Below are 15,795 nucleotides of genomic sequence, written 5' to 3' on the forward strand. Positions count from 1 at the left end.
TCTTTTTTTGCAAGTAATCCATTTTGTCTAAAATTACATGCCAAGAAAACTTCAGATGAATTATGTTTACAATTAGGATGTACAACTGAGGGAAAATGTAGTGAATAATTTATGGCATGTTGCAGCATGCATTCCTAACTATTAAAACACAGTTATTTATATTTGTTTTATTATGTCTAGGGACCCTGTGATGATGATGAGGAGGAGGATGATAATAGGAAGAAGAAATTATCATCATGTTACAGCTCAGATAATGAGATTTACTGATATAGCAGATAGTATCCTCAATTACTCATTTATATAATTAACTCATTCCATGTCCAAAACAATCCTAAGAAGTAGGTGACATTACCCACCTCACTTTATAGGAGGGAAACTGAGGAATAGAAAAGTTAAGTAAATGCCCCAAGGGGGACATAGCTTGTCAGAGACAGACATGCCCTACACTTAGGCAATCGGACCCTGAGCCACAGCTCTCTAAGCAAATACCTACTATTAATAGCAGCAATTGATGATTTTAACCAAGTTTTCCAGTCAACACGTAACAGAAAATTCTTACCTCCGGTTTGCTAAGGCTGGATGACACCAAGGCACCAGATCCCACGTCCAAATCCCACTGCTTTTTACCATGGTTCTCAGGGTCCAAGGCAGCAATTCGGCCATCTAAAGTGCTGATAATCACTAAGGATCTGTAAATTTAAAAATTAATAGGACAGAGTTAAAAAGATATCAAAGAGGGGCTTCCCTGGTGGCGCAGTGGTTTAGAGTCCGCCTGCCGATGCAGGGGACACAGGTTCATGCCCCGGTCCGGGAGGATCCCACATGCCACGGAGCGGCTGGGCCCGTGAGCCATGGCCACTGAGCCTGCGCGTCCAGAGCCTGTGCTCCGCAACGGGAGAGGCCACAACAGTGAGAGGGCCGCATACCGCAAAAAAAAAAAAAGATATCGAAGACATACACTCAGAAGGAACCAGCCTCTCCCCAGGCCTCCATCTGTAAGGGTGGGGGGAGCACCTCCTCACCACACTTGTAGCCTTTCCACCACTCTCTGTCTTGAGCCCTCCAAGACAACTGCACTATGCCCTTTATGCGTTTGTTCCACTTATGAAAAGCCACAGGCTCCGAGGTCACCCCTCCTTCCCACTCTAACCCCCACATGGAATTCGACATGCCCTGCCCTGTCCTCTCCCATTTCCCCACCTCCTAAAGCCTTCACCCTGAAACAGTGTCCCCTGAATGTTCATTTACCTCCCTGCTCTGACAGAAACCTGGCTCTCCCTGAGGACACTGCTTCAGAAGCTATGAGACTTTTCTTCTCCATAACCCTTACCAGGCCCAGTGATGGCGCAGGCATACTCCTGGCGCCTCGCTACCATTTCTGAACTATTTTCTTTCTCTCCTCTCTAAAAATCCTCGGGTTCAGGTCATTCCATCCATTACTCCTCCTAATAATTGTCGACTGACCCTTGGGTCACGAGCCCCATCCCTTGAGGATTCTGGCTCCTGGTTCACTGTCACTATTAACATGTTCTGTGGGTTTTCATCATCTGTCTACCTCGCCTCAGTCCCTAAGCCCTCGTCATCACCAATCACAACTTCCCTGTCCCACTGAAATTTCAAGCATTCCAACCCCATCACCAACCCCTCTTTTCCAGCCCACCTCCTCTTCTTCCTTGACTCCAAACAACCTGTGACCCCACCAGAAGCCTACCAGCCATTGAGCCTACCACTGTTCCCCTGAACTTGACTACCATTATGCCTTCACTTCTTTCTTATCCAGTTTAAATTCCATAGTCCTTCTTCTTTTTTTTTTTTTTTTACTTTTTGGCTGCACCGTGCAGCACGCATGGGATCTTAGTTCCCCGACCAGGGATCGAACTCGTGCCCCCTGCAGTGGAAACCCGGAGTGTTAACCGCTGGACCACCAGGGAAGTTCCCATAGTCCTTCATTTTAAGCACTTTCTTGCTCATGCCCTCAACTCCCTACCAGCTCGCTCTCTTACATCTCACACTGAACTAGCAGAACTCCAACCCTGGTTCAATGAAACTTTCTGCCTTCGCTCAATCCTGCATCTGTGCGGTTGAAGAAAAATACAACCATGCTGACTGGTGTCACTCTACTCATGACCATCAACATCAAAAGGGCTCGAATGATGCTCCACAATCATAACACGTTTCCCTAGTCTATCCACTCTCCCACTGTCCTAGGTTAACTATTTCACTTCGCCTTTGCCCTCCAACTTCCTACCCTAGCTCTTCCAAGCTCGCGCATCTCAGGGACTATGCTTCCTAGATAGGTGTTTACTAAGGAAAACAGAAATAATCAAAAGAGATCCCATCATCCCATCGCTCCATGTATCAGCACCTGGACCCATGAAATCTACCTCCCCTCCTCTTACTGCAGGCGAATTGTCCACAACTCCATCCACTACCAGCACTCCCCTCAGGCAATGGGTATCTCCCTGTGCATACACAGGGACTCACTCCTCAAAAACCTCTCCTCTGGCTCTCCGGTCAGTTATTCCCCCTCCACCACAGCATTCCTCTCAGCCTTCAAACCTGCCATTACACCCCCCAACTTACAAACCAAACCAGATTAAATATAATGGTCCATTCTCCCCGCTCCAGCTTCCAATCCGTTTCTCGCCCCTCTTTGGAACAAAACTCCTTAAAGAGCTGTTCCGTAGTCTGTGGCTCCAAATCCTCTCCCCGTTTCTGTGCTGAACTGTTTCTAGTCAAGTCTTCCTCCCTACTTCTTCATGGACAGGCCCCTGTGGTACTCACCACGGACCTTCACACTGACAAATCCCATGCACCTGACCATCCAGCGGCATGTGATCAGCTGCTTCTCCTGCTCTCCTTCAACTACTCTCTTTTTTTTCCTCTTTTATTGATTTTTTTTACTTAAGTTTTGTTTTCTTTTTAATTTAAGTACAGTTGATTTACAGTGTTGTGTTAGTCTCTGGCGTACACCAAAGTGATTCAGTTATACATACGTGTGTGTGTGTGTGTATGTTCTCTTTCATATTCTTTTCCAATATGGTTTATTACAGGATATCGAATATAGTTCCCTGTGCTCTACAGGAGGACCTTGTTGTTTATCCTCTATCAGCCACTCTTCACGCGGCTTCCAGGGCACCATCTTCTCCTGATTATTTTTTCTTAGTTCTATGCTTCCTTGTCTCAGTTTCATTTCCTGGCTCCTCCTCATCTCTCCTGTCTCTGAAAATATTCTCTACCTACACGTACTTTTCTTTGGTGGTCTCATAGATGAAAATATCATCTATATACTGCCAACTTCCAAATGTGTATAATGTGTATCTCTGGTTCCAGGCCCCTTCCCTGAACTCTGGGCATACATATATGTAACTGCCTGCCAGATTTTTTTTTTCTAATAAATTTATTTATTTTTATTTATTTATTTTTGGCTGTGTTGGGTCTTCGTTGCTGCACGCGGGCTTGCTCTATTTGCGGCGAGCGGGGGCTACTCTTCGTTGCGGTGCGCGGGCTTCTCATTGCGGTGCGCAGGCTTCTCACTGCGGTGGCTTCCCTTGTTGTGGAGCACGGGCTCTAGGTGCACAGGCTTCAGTAGCTGTGGCACGACGGCTCAGTAGCTGTGGCGCATGGGCTTAGCTGCTCCACGGCATGTGGGATCTTCACGGACCAGGGCTCGAACCCATGTCCCTTGCATTGATAGGCAGATTCTTAACCACTGCGCCACCAGGGAACTCCCACTGCCTGCCAGATTCAGATTGTCCTACAGGCTTCTCAAAGTGCACATATCCAAAATCAATATCCCCAGACTCATACCCCCAATTCCTCAAACACATCATGCATGATTTTTCCTCAGGGACTTTGCAGCTACTGTTCCTTTGCATCCTGGAACATATACCCCAGATACATGACAAGCTCTCAATAACTATTTGTGGAATGAAAGGGTTTCTTGAATAATTGTTCTAGGAACTTGTTAGGTATATCTGTCTGCTTCTGAAAGACCATGCAAATTCCAAGCACATATAGTTATGTTCCTGGTTCAGTTATCTATCCTACTTCATATACAATATATACAAATTCAAAGTAAAGCTACAAGTCGATTAAGACAAACCAGTTCAGGTACACTCATTTGAAACCTTTCAAAGAACTTCATTGTTTAGCAAATGAATAAACTTATCAAGTGAATAAAAGTGTTAATTTAGTTCCCCAACTATACACTAATTCTCACTTTGAATTTTTCGAATGGTAACTCAGTCTAAACTGTGAAAATAAAGATTTTTTGCCACACTACAAACTAGTAATTTTCAATAACACACCAAAAGAAAAGTAACAACTCAACTCCTTTCCCCATGTATTATCCTGCATTCTAAAGAGATCTACTGGGAGTTGGATGAGGAGGAGAATATGAACCAAAAAATTATGTTATGATGAAGGGTATAAAAAAATTCATACCTGACAAACCAGAATGGAAAAGAATATGAAAAGAATATATACGTGTGTGTGTACATATATATATATAAATATATGTACACACACACATCTGAGTCATTTTGTTATACAGAAGAAATTAATATAGCATTGTATATCAACTATACTTCAATAAAATTTCCAAAGAAAAACCTCATACCTTAGATGTGCCAATTTACAAATAAAAGCAATAGACTCTAATTCAGTTAGAGATGAAGGGTTCGGAGCCAAGTCAACTCTTTCCTAGTTCTACTGCAGAAAGATCCAATTTTTCTGTTCAATAATCATTAACCATAAATAAATGGCAGAATGAAAAACCCTCTAATTGAGACAAAACTTAGTAAACGCAAAGTGTAACCCATGAAGAATTAAGGAGACCATTGAAACACTTCAGATGCTATTTTTTAAAAATTCAGAACCAATGTTGTTCATTTAATCATGCTAGGCATTCCACTGTTAACAACAACACCGAAAAAGCTACACTTTTTCTGAATATGTAGTTATTTGTGCTAGAGGTTTATACGGAGAAAAATGGTAAAATTTTAACTTTTATTTTCAAAACAAAGAAAAACCCAAAAATAAAGTATGCATATATCTTATGTAAATATAAAACACATTTTAATAAGTAATTTGGAATTTAATATCTAACTATCACTGAAAACCTATAATGTGAGGTGTGCTTAACTGAGTCAAAGGTTCTGCTTTTTAAAATAAACAAGATATTTTCAGATGATGAACTACTATATTTAGAGAATATGTGTGAATTCTAGCAATAATTGAAAGAAAGACAAACATGCGGGCAGGCACAATTAAGTACATCACCCCCTTAACTGCTATTGATATTTAGTATAATCTGGTTCTTTGATTTCAATGGCGCATCCTTAATTCTTTTCACCTCTCTTAATGGGAATAACAGAAACTCCCATAACAAACCCTGTCAGGTATCAAAAAAAAAATTCTTCATTCTCCTCTGCTATACGTTATGGGCTCTGTCCCAGGCACGTCTCTGGAAAGGAGTTTCCCCTTCTGCCGGGGCTGGAACTGGGCAGCACCACTGGGCCAAGGAGATATGTAACGATTTAGACTGTTACACCTTATCACATTCTTGGAGAGAGATGCTCTGACATACTGTTGGTTGAAAGAAGCATCCAGGAGACAGACACTGCTGAAAAACAAAGTCCTCGGGGTGTATGCAGGACAGTCAGAGGTGGCAGTAAGATATGGCATTTAGAACAAACATCAGTGAGAGCTGAATAATGAGCCTGCCACCGCCCCCCAGCAAGAAACAGGGAGAATCTAAGGCCCTTTATCTCCCCACAATCCCTTCGCCCTATTTGGAGGTTTCTATGAGCAAGATGAAAAACTCTTAACTTATTTAAAGATCAAAGGAACTGCAGAAGCAGCATTTCCTCTGGAAAGAATCGGAGCTTTGAAGTCAGCCCTGTGTGCCCAGCCCCGTGGCTCTGCTCTTGTTCTGTGCACGGCTCCATTCGAGTTGCTTTTTCATGGGTAAAACACGACTATTTCACTCAGCTCAGCATAACTCAAATTTGCCTGATTATCAAAATAATCTGGAGTGCTTGTTAAAAACCAGTAAAGGTTCACAGGTCCCCTCCCCAGAACAGGGCTGGGAGACGACAGCTTATCAAGTACCTGAGGTGAGTCTCAGGGTAAGGTCAGTCTGGCAAAGAGTGATTTATCTCAAAGGGCTATTGCCTAGGAGTACAAAAGATCATCCACTACCTGGATGAAGACGGCCTATTGATCAACTCTGTCAGCAAACCCTTCTGAAACTTCTCTCACTTAACGCATTGCTTCGGTTTACAAAGGCATTTGTTTGGATGATTCAACAGCAAGCACCGTTCTCTCACCCATAACCCCATTTTTCAAAGCTCCTCTCAAGGGCCTCCCTGGTGGCGCAGTGGTTGAGAGTCCGCCTGCCGATGCGGGGGACGCGGGTTCGTGCCCCGGTCCGGGAAGATCCCACATGCCACGGAGCGGCTGGGCCCGTGAGCCACGGCCGCTGAGCCTGCGCGTCCGGAGCCTGTGCCCCGCAACGGGAGAGGCCACGGCAGTGAGAGGCCCGCGAACCACAAAAAAAAAAAAAAGCTCCTCTCAAGAAAAGTTTGCAATGACCTCATCCGATGGCCAGGTTCATCCCCTCATCAGGGTCATGCCTGCAGCGGCAGCTGGGACACTGGCTGCCTCCCATTCTGGCCCAGTCCTCGCCCCCGCCTCACCTGCCATCCCGACAGCTCTCAATCTCTAACAAGTAGGCCAAGGAGTTCCAGCTTTACCCAAAGCCCCCCGCTTACTCTATGTGTAATCTGACAGCTACTTATAACCAAATACAAAAGCTGTATTTTTTCTGAATATGTAGTCACTCGTGCTAGAGATATATACAGAGAAGAACAGTAAACTTCTAACTTTCATGTTCAAAACGAAGAAAAAATCCAACAATAAAATATGCGTATGTCTTATGTATATATAAGAACACTAGCTCTGCATTTTCAGCAGGGCATCACCACAAAGCCTTCAGAAAACTTCCCTTCTCTCTCCCAGCTTTCTGCATCCATCTCATCACTGAACATCTAAATCAGAAATCAGATCCGCCTCCTCCCTCACCCTCTACATTTAGACAACAGTCATGTACTCTGGGTTCTATTTCTATAGCTTCCTTTAAATCTTTTCATTCTTCTTCTGTCTCACTGCCCTTGTCCTACAACAGATTCACATGTCTCATTAGAACATCTTCAAAAGACTTTCTGCAGGGCTTCCCTGGTGGCGCAGTGGTTGGGAATCCACCTGCCAATGCAGGGGACACGGTTTTGATCCCTGGTCCGGGAAGATCCCACATGCCGCAGAGCAACTAAGCCCGTGCGCCACAACTACTGAGCCTGCGCTCTAGAGCCCGTGAGCCACAGCTACTGAGCCCGTGTGCACAACTACTGAACCCTGTGCACGAAGAGCCCATGCTCCACAACAAGAGAAGCCACCACAATGAGAAGCCTGCACGCCGTAACAGAGTAGCCCCCGCTCGCCGCAACTAGAGAAAGCCCGCATGCAGCAATGAAGACCCAATGCAGCCAAAAATAATAAATAAATTAATTAAAAAAAAAAAAGACTCTCTGCCCCTGGTCTTGTCCCCCTTGCTCTTCCGACAGTTTTTTTTGTTTTTTTCCCAACAGTTTTGTTTCTATAATAGAGATCTGATAAACTTCCGAAGTTCCCTGTGCCCAGTGAATAAAGGCCACACTGCTTGGTATGGCACATAATCTGGCATAACCTAGGTTTCTAACCTTTTGAACAAAGTTCCCTTGTTAATTTGGTTTTTGTCGCATGTCTTCAATGATTTCATGTGCCCCCAAAACATCACTTCTAATGGATTCCCCCCATCTTTAGAGGAACTATTTAAGTACCAATCAAAATATTCAAGACTTCTGGAAAGAAGTAGCTAAAATTACTAATTAAGTTTGGTATCATTCCAGTTCAAAACTGAGAAACTTGACTTTTTAATTAGCCTTCTCCTCAGTGAATGTCCAATTTCCATTAGGTTATTTGGAAAATAAGGACAATCTCATGGATCCCGCGTAGGCAGGTGCATAGGGGTCTAGGAGCCCTGGCTCAGAAACCACTGCTCTGAGCCCTTGCTCACGTCATCCCTGCAGCTGAGGCTGTCCTTGACACTTCACTTTCAAGGACTCACTCGCTTGACGTCTCCATTCTCTTCACTCTCAAACTCTTTTATGTCACTTTTCATCCATTCTAGTACAGCTAATTCTTTAACACATGTATCTCCCTCTCAGACTTGGGACTCAAGGACAGCCCAGGGGCCCATTTATTTACCCTCAGCACCTACCAGCACAGAGCCCCTAATAAAATGCAATAAATGTTGGTTGAATGAATAATTCTTGCTAGGGCAGATACTACTATTCACATAAAACAAAAAAGAAGCTAAGAAAGATGTGAAAAGATGCGACTTGCCTAAGGCACCAAAATAAGAGGTTTTGGGCAGAATTCTGAAGCATAAATTTCAGGGTTTTTAACTCTATCGTTCTGTTAGCTCTATGTCTGCATAAGTGGCAACTCCTGTATTACTATAATGTGCAGCTTGTATTCCTTCCAGAAGTCTCATCAAGACACCACATACCCTATTACTGCTTTGATTTTGCCCTTAACTGAGTAGAAATGACCTTAGGCCACAATGAATAACCAATTTTTAAAAAATTTTGTTTGCTCCGACTTCTGTCACCCAGAATACCTGGCTATTTACAATTAAGTTTCTCTGAGCCTGATAAGTAAATGCTGAATTCCTTCATACAGTAACTTTGAAGGGGTCTTAATGCCTGTATAAATTTCCCAGGTGAAACAGACGCAGGTGACAGTCGAACATTGTATCAATTAAATGGTTTCTACAGTAACAACTGCTTATTTTAAAATTGTACATTTCCTGTTGTGGGGAAAAAGAAGTCACAAAGTTAAAAATGTGATGGGGTTAAATCTGCTCTTTGGATGTAATCAAGAATCCTCTTCCTAAAATACATGCTGTCACTCAAGGAAGCATATATTCTTGTTGAAAAACAAACATACTAATTGGACTTTACTTCTTAGTCCTCACCTACAAAGTAAATCTTCGAATCAAACTTCCTTTATTTAAACCTGTCACAAGACTAGCCATGCCCCAAATCCAAACATAGTGCCAAAAATTACTAAACTCTGACAGATCACCTAAACCTTAAAGAAATACAATCTAAGTTTTCAATGTTATAAACCACATGAGAGCGGCAGATATCCTTTTCCAGTTAGATTAAAACATTTTTTGAAGCACTTTTTCTGCTTTATCCTAGGAAACCTTTTAAATAAAATGGTTAGTGACAGAGCAGGGTGAAAAAAATTAAAAATTAACCTCCCCTCTTACATTTAGTTCTGAAACCGACCAGCTCTCCTTTCTGTATTTTAAAATGTTTTGTAATAAAAATGTACAGGCAGCTCCTCTCTTACGAAAAAAGGAAAAAAAGCAGATGGAGTTTCCAGGCAGTATTTAGGAAATGAAGGAACATGTGGAAGCCACAGCTCACAGCAGCTGATAAAGACAGGTCGCCTTCTGCGCCCAGGAGTGTGAATACAATCAATCCTGTCACATATCATATCCAGAGTCCAGGTGTCAGTTAAGCTAAAAAGACAATTATAGGGGCTTCCTTGGTGGCGCAGTGCTTAAGAATCTGCCTGCCAATGCAGGGGACACGAGTTCGATCCCTGGTCCGGGAAGAGCCCACATGCCGCGGAGCAGCTAAGCCCATGTGCCACAACTACTGAGCCTGCGCTCTAGAGCCCGCAAGCCACAACTACTGAAGCCCATGCACCTAGGGCCCGTGCTCTGCAACAAGAGAAGCCACGGCAATGAGAAGCCCATGCACCGCAACGAAGAGTAGACCCCACTCGCAGCAACTAGAGAAAAGCCTGCGCACAGCAATGGAGACCCAACGCAGCCAAAATTTTTTAAAAATTAAAAAAAAAAGACAATTATAGACAGGAAGGATAATCCATTACTGACCTAAAGCATGTTTATTTTGGCTTACAGCCTGCCTTGATACTTATGGACAAATTCTTTCTTCAGTGTGATTTGTAGTCAACTTTAAAAGTCTGGGGTCAGAAAAGTGAGCAGATAACTGAGTTCCCTTTCAACAGTGTATCCTAAGACTCTATTATTCAATAGTCATTTTAGTTTAAAAAAAAAAAGGCTTGGTTATGAATCTGAAGATCTGAGGAAGACCACAGATTTCTGTACCATTGATTCAGACCAGATCAATTTGTGAAAGGACAGAGAGGAGAAAGAAATAAAAGGGAATTATATGGAGAACAGTACGGAGGTTCCTTAAAAAACTAAAAATAGAATTACCATATGACCCAGCAATCTCACTACTGGGCATATACCCTGAGAAAATCATAGTTCAAAAAGACACATGCACTGCAATATTCACTGCAGCACTATTTACAACAGCCAGGTCATGGAAGCAAGCTCTATGCCCATCGACAGACGAATGGATAAAGAAGATGTGGTACATATATACAATGGAATAGTACTCAGCCATAAAAAGGAACGAAATTGGGTCATTTGTAGAGACGTGGATGGACCGAGAGACTGTCATACAGAGTGAAGTAAGTCAGAAAGAGAAAAACAAATATCACATATTAACGCATATATGTGGAATCTAGAAATATGGTACAGATGAACCGGTCTGCAGGGCAGAAATAGAGATGCAGATGTAGAGAACAAATGTATGGACACCAAGTGGGGGAAAGTGGGGGGCGGGTGGTGGGAAGAACTGACATATATACACTAATATGTATAAAATAGATAACTAATAACAACCTGCTGTATAAAAAATAAATAAAGGGGCTTCCCTGGTGGCGCAGTGGTTGAGAGTCTGCCTGCCAATGCGGGGGACGCGGGTTCGTGCCCCAGTCCGGGAAGATCCCACATGCCGCGGAGCGGCTGGGCCTGTGAGCCATGGCTGCTGAGCCTGTGCTCCGCAAAGGGAGAGGTCGCAGCAGTGAGAGGCCCACGTACCCCCCCAAAATAAATAAATAAATAAATAAAATTAAATCATCTTACATTTGCAAAGTACTTTCAGGTTACAACGCATTAAATCCAAAAATTTCAGTTTACAGATGCACAAAGTAAAGAAGCACCATAGATGAATGTCAAATTTAGTAATACTTTTGTTAGAGGGAAATCAGAGACAAAAGGAACACATACTTTACAAATTAGTGTCATAGTTAAAACTAGTGCTTTACAACTTCTGGGGTTGTCAGATGTCAATATGAAGATGCTCATCCCATCACAAGAACCCCAAGTGACACTTAGCAGTTTGTTATTTGTGCTGAAGTCGGAAAACTGATAACTCATAACTTATGCCAACATGCGTGCATAAAACCAAACAGTGAGGTGAGATTTTGACTTTCTTCCCAACTTTCTGCACTGACCATCTCATTTAAATTTCAACTAAATGTAATATTTAACAGGACAAGCACTGACAAGACTGCTACCAGAAAAACAAGTTTATTTTAGCTACTTTTTAAAGGGGAAAAAAGTAGTTTATTCACTCATTCACGTTTGAGATGCAGAGTAAGCATTTAGACTGAAACCAATGAAAATTCCATCAAGAGAAAAAAAAAATGAACTAGCGAGTCTCATTCTGCTTCTTGGCATCAAAAGACAACATGCAAAAGCAAAGACCTTCATTCCCCATCTCCCTCTTTCAAAAAGTTTTGCAAGGACCATGGTTTTTCACAGCTGTTTGCAATAAAGGCTTGGTTAATCCAAATTTGTTCCCCTTATCTTCCTTCTTTAAAAGAACAGGATATTGGTCTATTATTATAGAACTGATACTCTCTTTTTTTTACTTTTTTCTGAAGAGCACTTAAAAACAAAAGTTTTACAAACATTGCATACTTGTCTCTTGTTGATTCTACCAACTTACTTACTCAAGATTTCTCAAACTTTCCACACTATCTTAAGTTACCAGGCAGACCCTTAAACCCTGGCCTGTCTCTTCCCAGCCAATTCTGTTTGCCAAAGATCACTTACTCTCTGGCAGGCAAAATTCCTCTATTTTCACTCTTCTTTCTGAGAAAGAAGTGGTCCTCTTGCTTGCCAGCTACCTTCGCCTCCTCTTCTACATCTTTCTTTTTCAACCTGTCTGTATAGGCTCCCACCCTCTGAATGTATAAAGAAGATCAGAGGCAGAGGTCCCATCAGGTTTAACAGTGAGGGACTAAGGAAGTGGAGCCAAAAAGGATGAATCTTTTTTTTTTTTTTTGGCTGCAGAGCGTGGCTCGGAGGATCTTAGTTCCCTGGGCAGTGGAAGCGCAGAGTCCTAACCACTGGACCACCAGGGAATTCTCCAAAAGGATGACTCTTTAACTCCTTCTATAATTGTACTCATCCCAAATCCCTCATCTTCTTAGTCCTCACCCTACGCCTCCAGCCTAGCCAGCTGTATCTTTGTCTCCTTTGCTGGTTCATCTTCTCTAAAACATAAGGCATTTCCTGAGATTTTTTTTTTTTTTTTTGCGGTACGCGGGCCTCTCACTGCTGGCGCCTCTCCCGTTGCGGAGCACAGGCTCCGGACGTGCAGGCTCAGCGGCCATGGCTCACAGACCTAGCCGCTCTGTGGCATGTGGGATCTTCCCGGACCGAGGCACGAACCCGTGTCCCCTGCATCAGCAGGCGGACTCTCAACCACTGCGCCACCAGGGAAGCCCATTTCCTGAGATTTTTATCATGAGTCTCCTCTTCACACAGTTTCAACCATTTACCCTGACGTCTCTCCAACCGCAGTTGCTTGTTTCCTACCTAATCTCTCCCTCTGGATGTCCTGCCAGCACCTCCAAGTCACCATGTCCAACACCAAACCCCTTACCTTTTGCTCCTGCTCCCTTAAATCTTTCCACTTTCCCACCTGTGCTCTCACCTTTTAGCCACCCTGTCTCCATCTTCAGATGGCGGTACCCAGGGAGGAGGAATCAATTCATTGGCCAGGAACAAATGAATTCTGCTTCCCATCTCTCAAATCTACCTCTTCTGTTCTATATCCACTGGACAGTACACCTCTCATTGGCACCGCTATAACACACTCCTTTTGGTATCCTTTTCTCAAGTTTTCAGTACACAGCATTGCTGGAGAAATATTCCTTAAGCACAAACTTCAATCCGGTCTGGCATTCGAGATACTCTACACCAAGACTTCTCAAACTGTAGTGTGTATGTGAATTGATGCTGATCTTGTTAAAACGCAGATACTCTTTCAGTGGATCTGGGCGGTGCCTGATTCTGGATTTCTAACATGTTCCCAAGTGATGACGATGTTACTAGCATATGGCTGTATATATACAATGTGCCCCAACCTATTTTTCTAGCCTTATCGTCTATCCCTCCCTGCCCAGCACACATGTATGTATGTCTGTACCTCTCTCATACGCACAGGTCACACACATACACACACACACACACACAGATGCACACAAACAAAATAATGTTCTCTAAACATACTTCCCAGCTTTTGTGCCTCTTGCTGTCTCCTCAAGCCCAGCCTCTGCCCATCACAGTTCTACCCACTTTTCTGGAAACAACTCATTCTGCCACAACATTTTCTCATCTTCTCTTCTACCTCACCTGGGTACCCCACCCAGTGGACACTACAAAAACCCTGGGACACTGATGGCACGTAATCTGCATGGCTTCTGCCCTGTAAAGTCATTATGGGTCCCCTTATTTAATCCTCACTGCTGAACTGCACTTCCTCTTGGAGGGCAGGGGCTATCTGCCTAACCTCTGTAACCCCAGGGCATCCTGGGGGCCTCTTAAGTGCCAATAAATACCTGCTGCAGTGGATGTGTATTTTAAGAAAAATGAAACATATTTCTCTACTTCATGTAACTTACTTTGAGCAAGTGCTTCAGAAGTTTCTTTAAGAGAGACAAAAACACTCTTTGTGGATAGCTAACTCATTAGCAAAACCTATGAAAATTTTGCCAGACGTTTGCCACTTTAAAAACATCTACATATAAACATTCAAGGGGCGCTTCTAGAATTTTAGTACGTATCCTAGTTATGGTAGTCTCCAGGAAAAATATCAAGGTTCTGATATTTAATTGAAAATTTAAACCTGATTTGTCATAACCTAGTAATTACCACATTGTAAATTTACAATACCCTCTAATCCAGATTCTGGATTAATTTACCTAATGCTCCTGTTATCATTCCATTTATTACATCACTTTCTCCCTGGGTGTGCTAAGATTAGCCATCTGCAAAATATTTTACCATTAAAATGCCTTACATTTGTGTCCAGACTTTGAAAAGTGCTTTAAAACCTGTATCTTGAAGTAACGTTTTTAAGGAGATGAAGCAACTGAACCAAGACAGCCCTATATTAAATGTTTATATAGTAAACCCTATAAATATCAAAGAACTACCAAAATTCAAGAACACACCCATAGCTCCTAAACTTTAGTGTGTTCAAGAATTGTCTGGAGTGACTGTTAAATTTGCAGATTCCAGGTTCTTACTCTGAGAAAGTCTAATTCAGTAAATCTGGAGTCAGACTTAGAAAACTGTACAGTTAACCAGCATCCCCAGGTGCTTCTGATGCAGGTGTTCTGCAGAACTCAATTACAGAAATACTGACCTCAACCCTGGTCCGTGGGCACTACAGGGATATGTTTACAGGGAAACGCTGAAATCTCTTTGTGAAGTCCTTTCCCCAAACAGCTGTCACACCAGCACAGACACAAGGTAATTCACAAAAAAAAAAAACATGGGGTCTGTAAGTTCCTTAGGGTACTAGTAAAGCTCGAAAGCAATGCAAGAGGGAAAGTGACGTTTCTTTCCCACCTCTACCTCCATTCTCTGAGCGCCCTCCAGGTACCTTCGAGGATGCTGCTTGCGCCTGGGAGCTAGAATCGGGCGCCGGGGAGCGGAGCGAGGCCAGTCTCCGGTCCAGGGGCTGGGAAGGCGGCCCCGCGCTCTCCCCCAGGTCAGCAGCAGTCCTCCGCCAGCGAGAGGCCGTGGCCGAGGGGGGACCGCGGCCACCAGATCCTCCGCGGCGCACGCGCATCAACAAGCAGACTCCCGGGGTCAGCGGTCCGGGTGCTCTGCCCGCGCCCCTCACCTGCGGCACGGCCGAAGATCGGCCTCGTCGTCCGGTTCCGGCTCCCGCGGCTCCTGCTCCCCAGCGGCCGCCGGCAGCGCCTCGGCGTCCTCCACCGTCACCTCCGCTGCAGTCACGGTGCCCGCCGCCTGCACCCGCACGGCCGAGGTTGGAGCGGCCGCGGCCCCCAGGCCGAACGCCGCCTCCACTCTCGATGCGGGGAGGTCGGAAGCGCGCCGCGCGGTCACCGTCCCCGTCACGAGCCCCAGGTGCAGCGGCGGCAGCAGCAGCAGCAGCAGCAGCGCCCGTGCCAGCGACCCCGGGCGGGCGGCACGCTCCATCAGCGGCCCGCCCCGCGCGCGGGCATGGAGGTGCAGCCGCCGGCGCCCGCCTCTCCCGCCGCTCGGAGCCCCGGACCAGGGCGAGGACTCGCTAGGGACCCCAGCCGCCGCCCCGACGGTGAGGACGTCCAGCCGCGTTCCTCAGGCCACGTCTTAGCCCGGCCTCAGCCACCGCCACCTGAGTGACAGCCTCCCTAGGACATCGCCCATTGAGCAAACTTACCCCGCATCTGCTCTTTGATTGGCTGCGGCCTCTGCCACTCTGGGCTCCCAGGCTAGTCCTGTTGGAGAAGGTGGGCTTTCCCTGGTTGTCAACAGAACGCCTGCCAATCAAATTG

General features: G+C 44.6%; 1 protein-coding gene across 1 annotated transcript in view; it reads right to left on the minus strand.

The window, feature by feature from the left end:
* EIF2AK3 (eukaryotic translation initiation factor 2 alpha kinase 3) overlaps positions 1-15,457 on the minus strand; it is a gene marked incomplete at both ends in the record, with an annotated part of 62,007 nt that extends 46,550 nt beyond the window's left edge. Inside the window, 2 exons of the mRNA XM_079721444.1 lie at positions 560-689; positions 15,138-15,457. Of these exons, the coding sequence (XP_079577570.1) occupies positions 560-689; positions 15,138-15,457 (450 nt within the window). The remainder of the gene's footprint in view (positions 1-559; positions 690-15,137) is intronic.
* Between the last annotated feature and the right edge of the window lie 338 nt (positions 15,458-15,795).

This window comes from Hyperoodon ampullatus (assembly GCF_949752795.1).
Source record: "Hyperoodon ampullatus genome assembly, chromosome: 15".
In the NCBI taxonomy this organism is placed as follows: Eukaryota; Metazoa; Chordata; class Mammalia; order Artiodactyla; family Ziphiidae; genus Hyperoodon; species Hyperoodon ampullatus.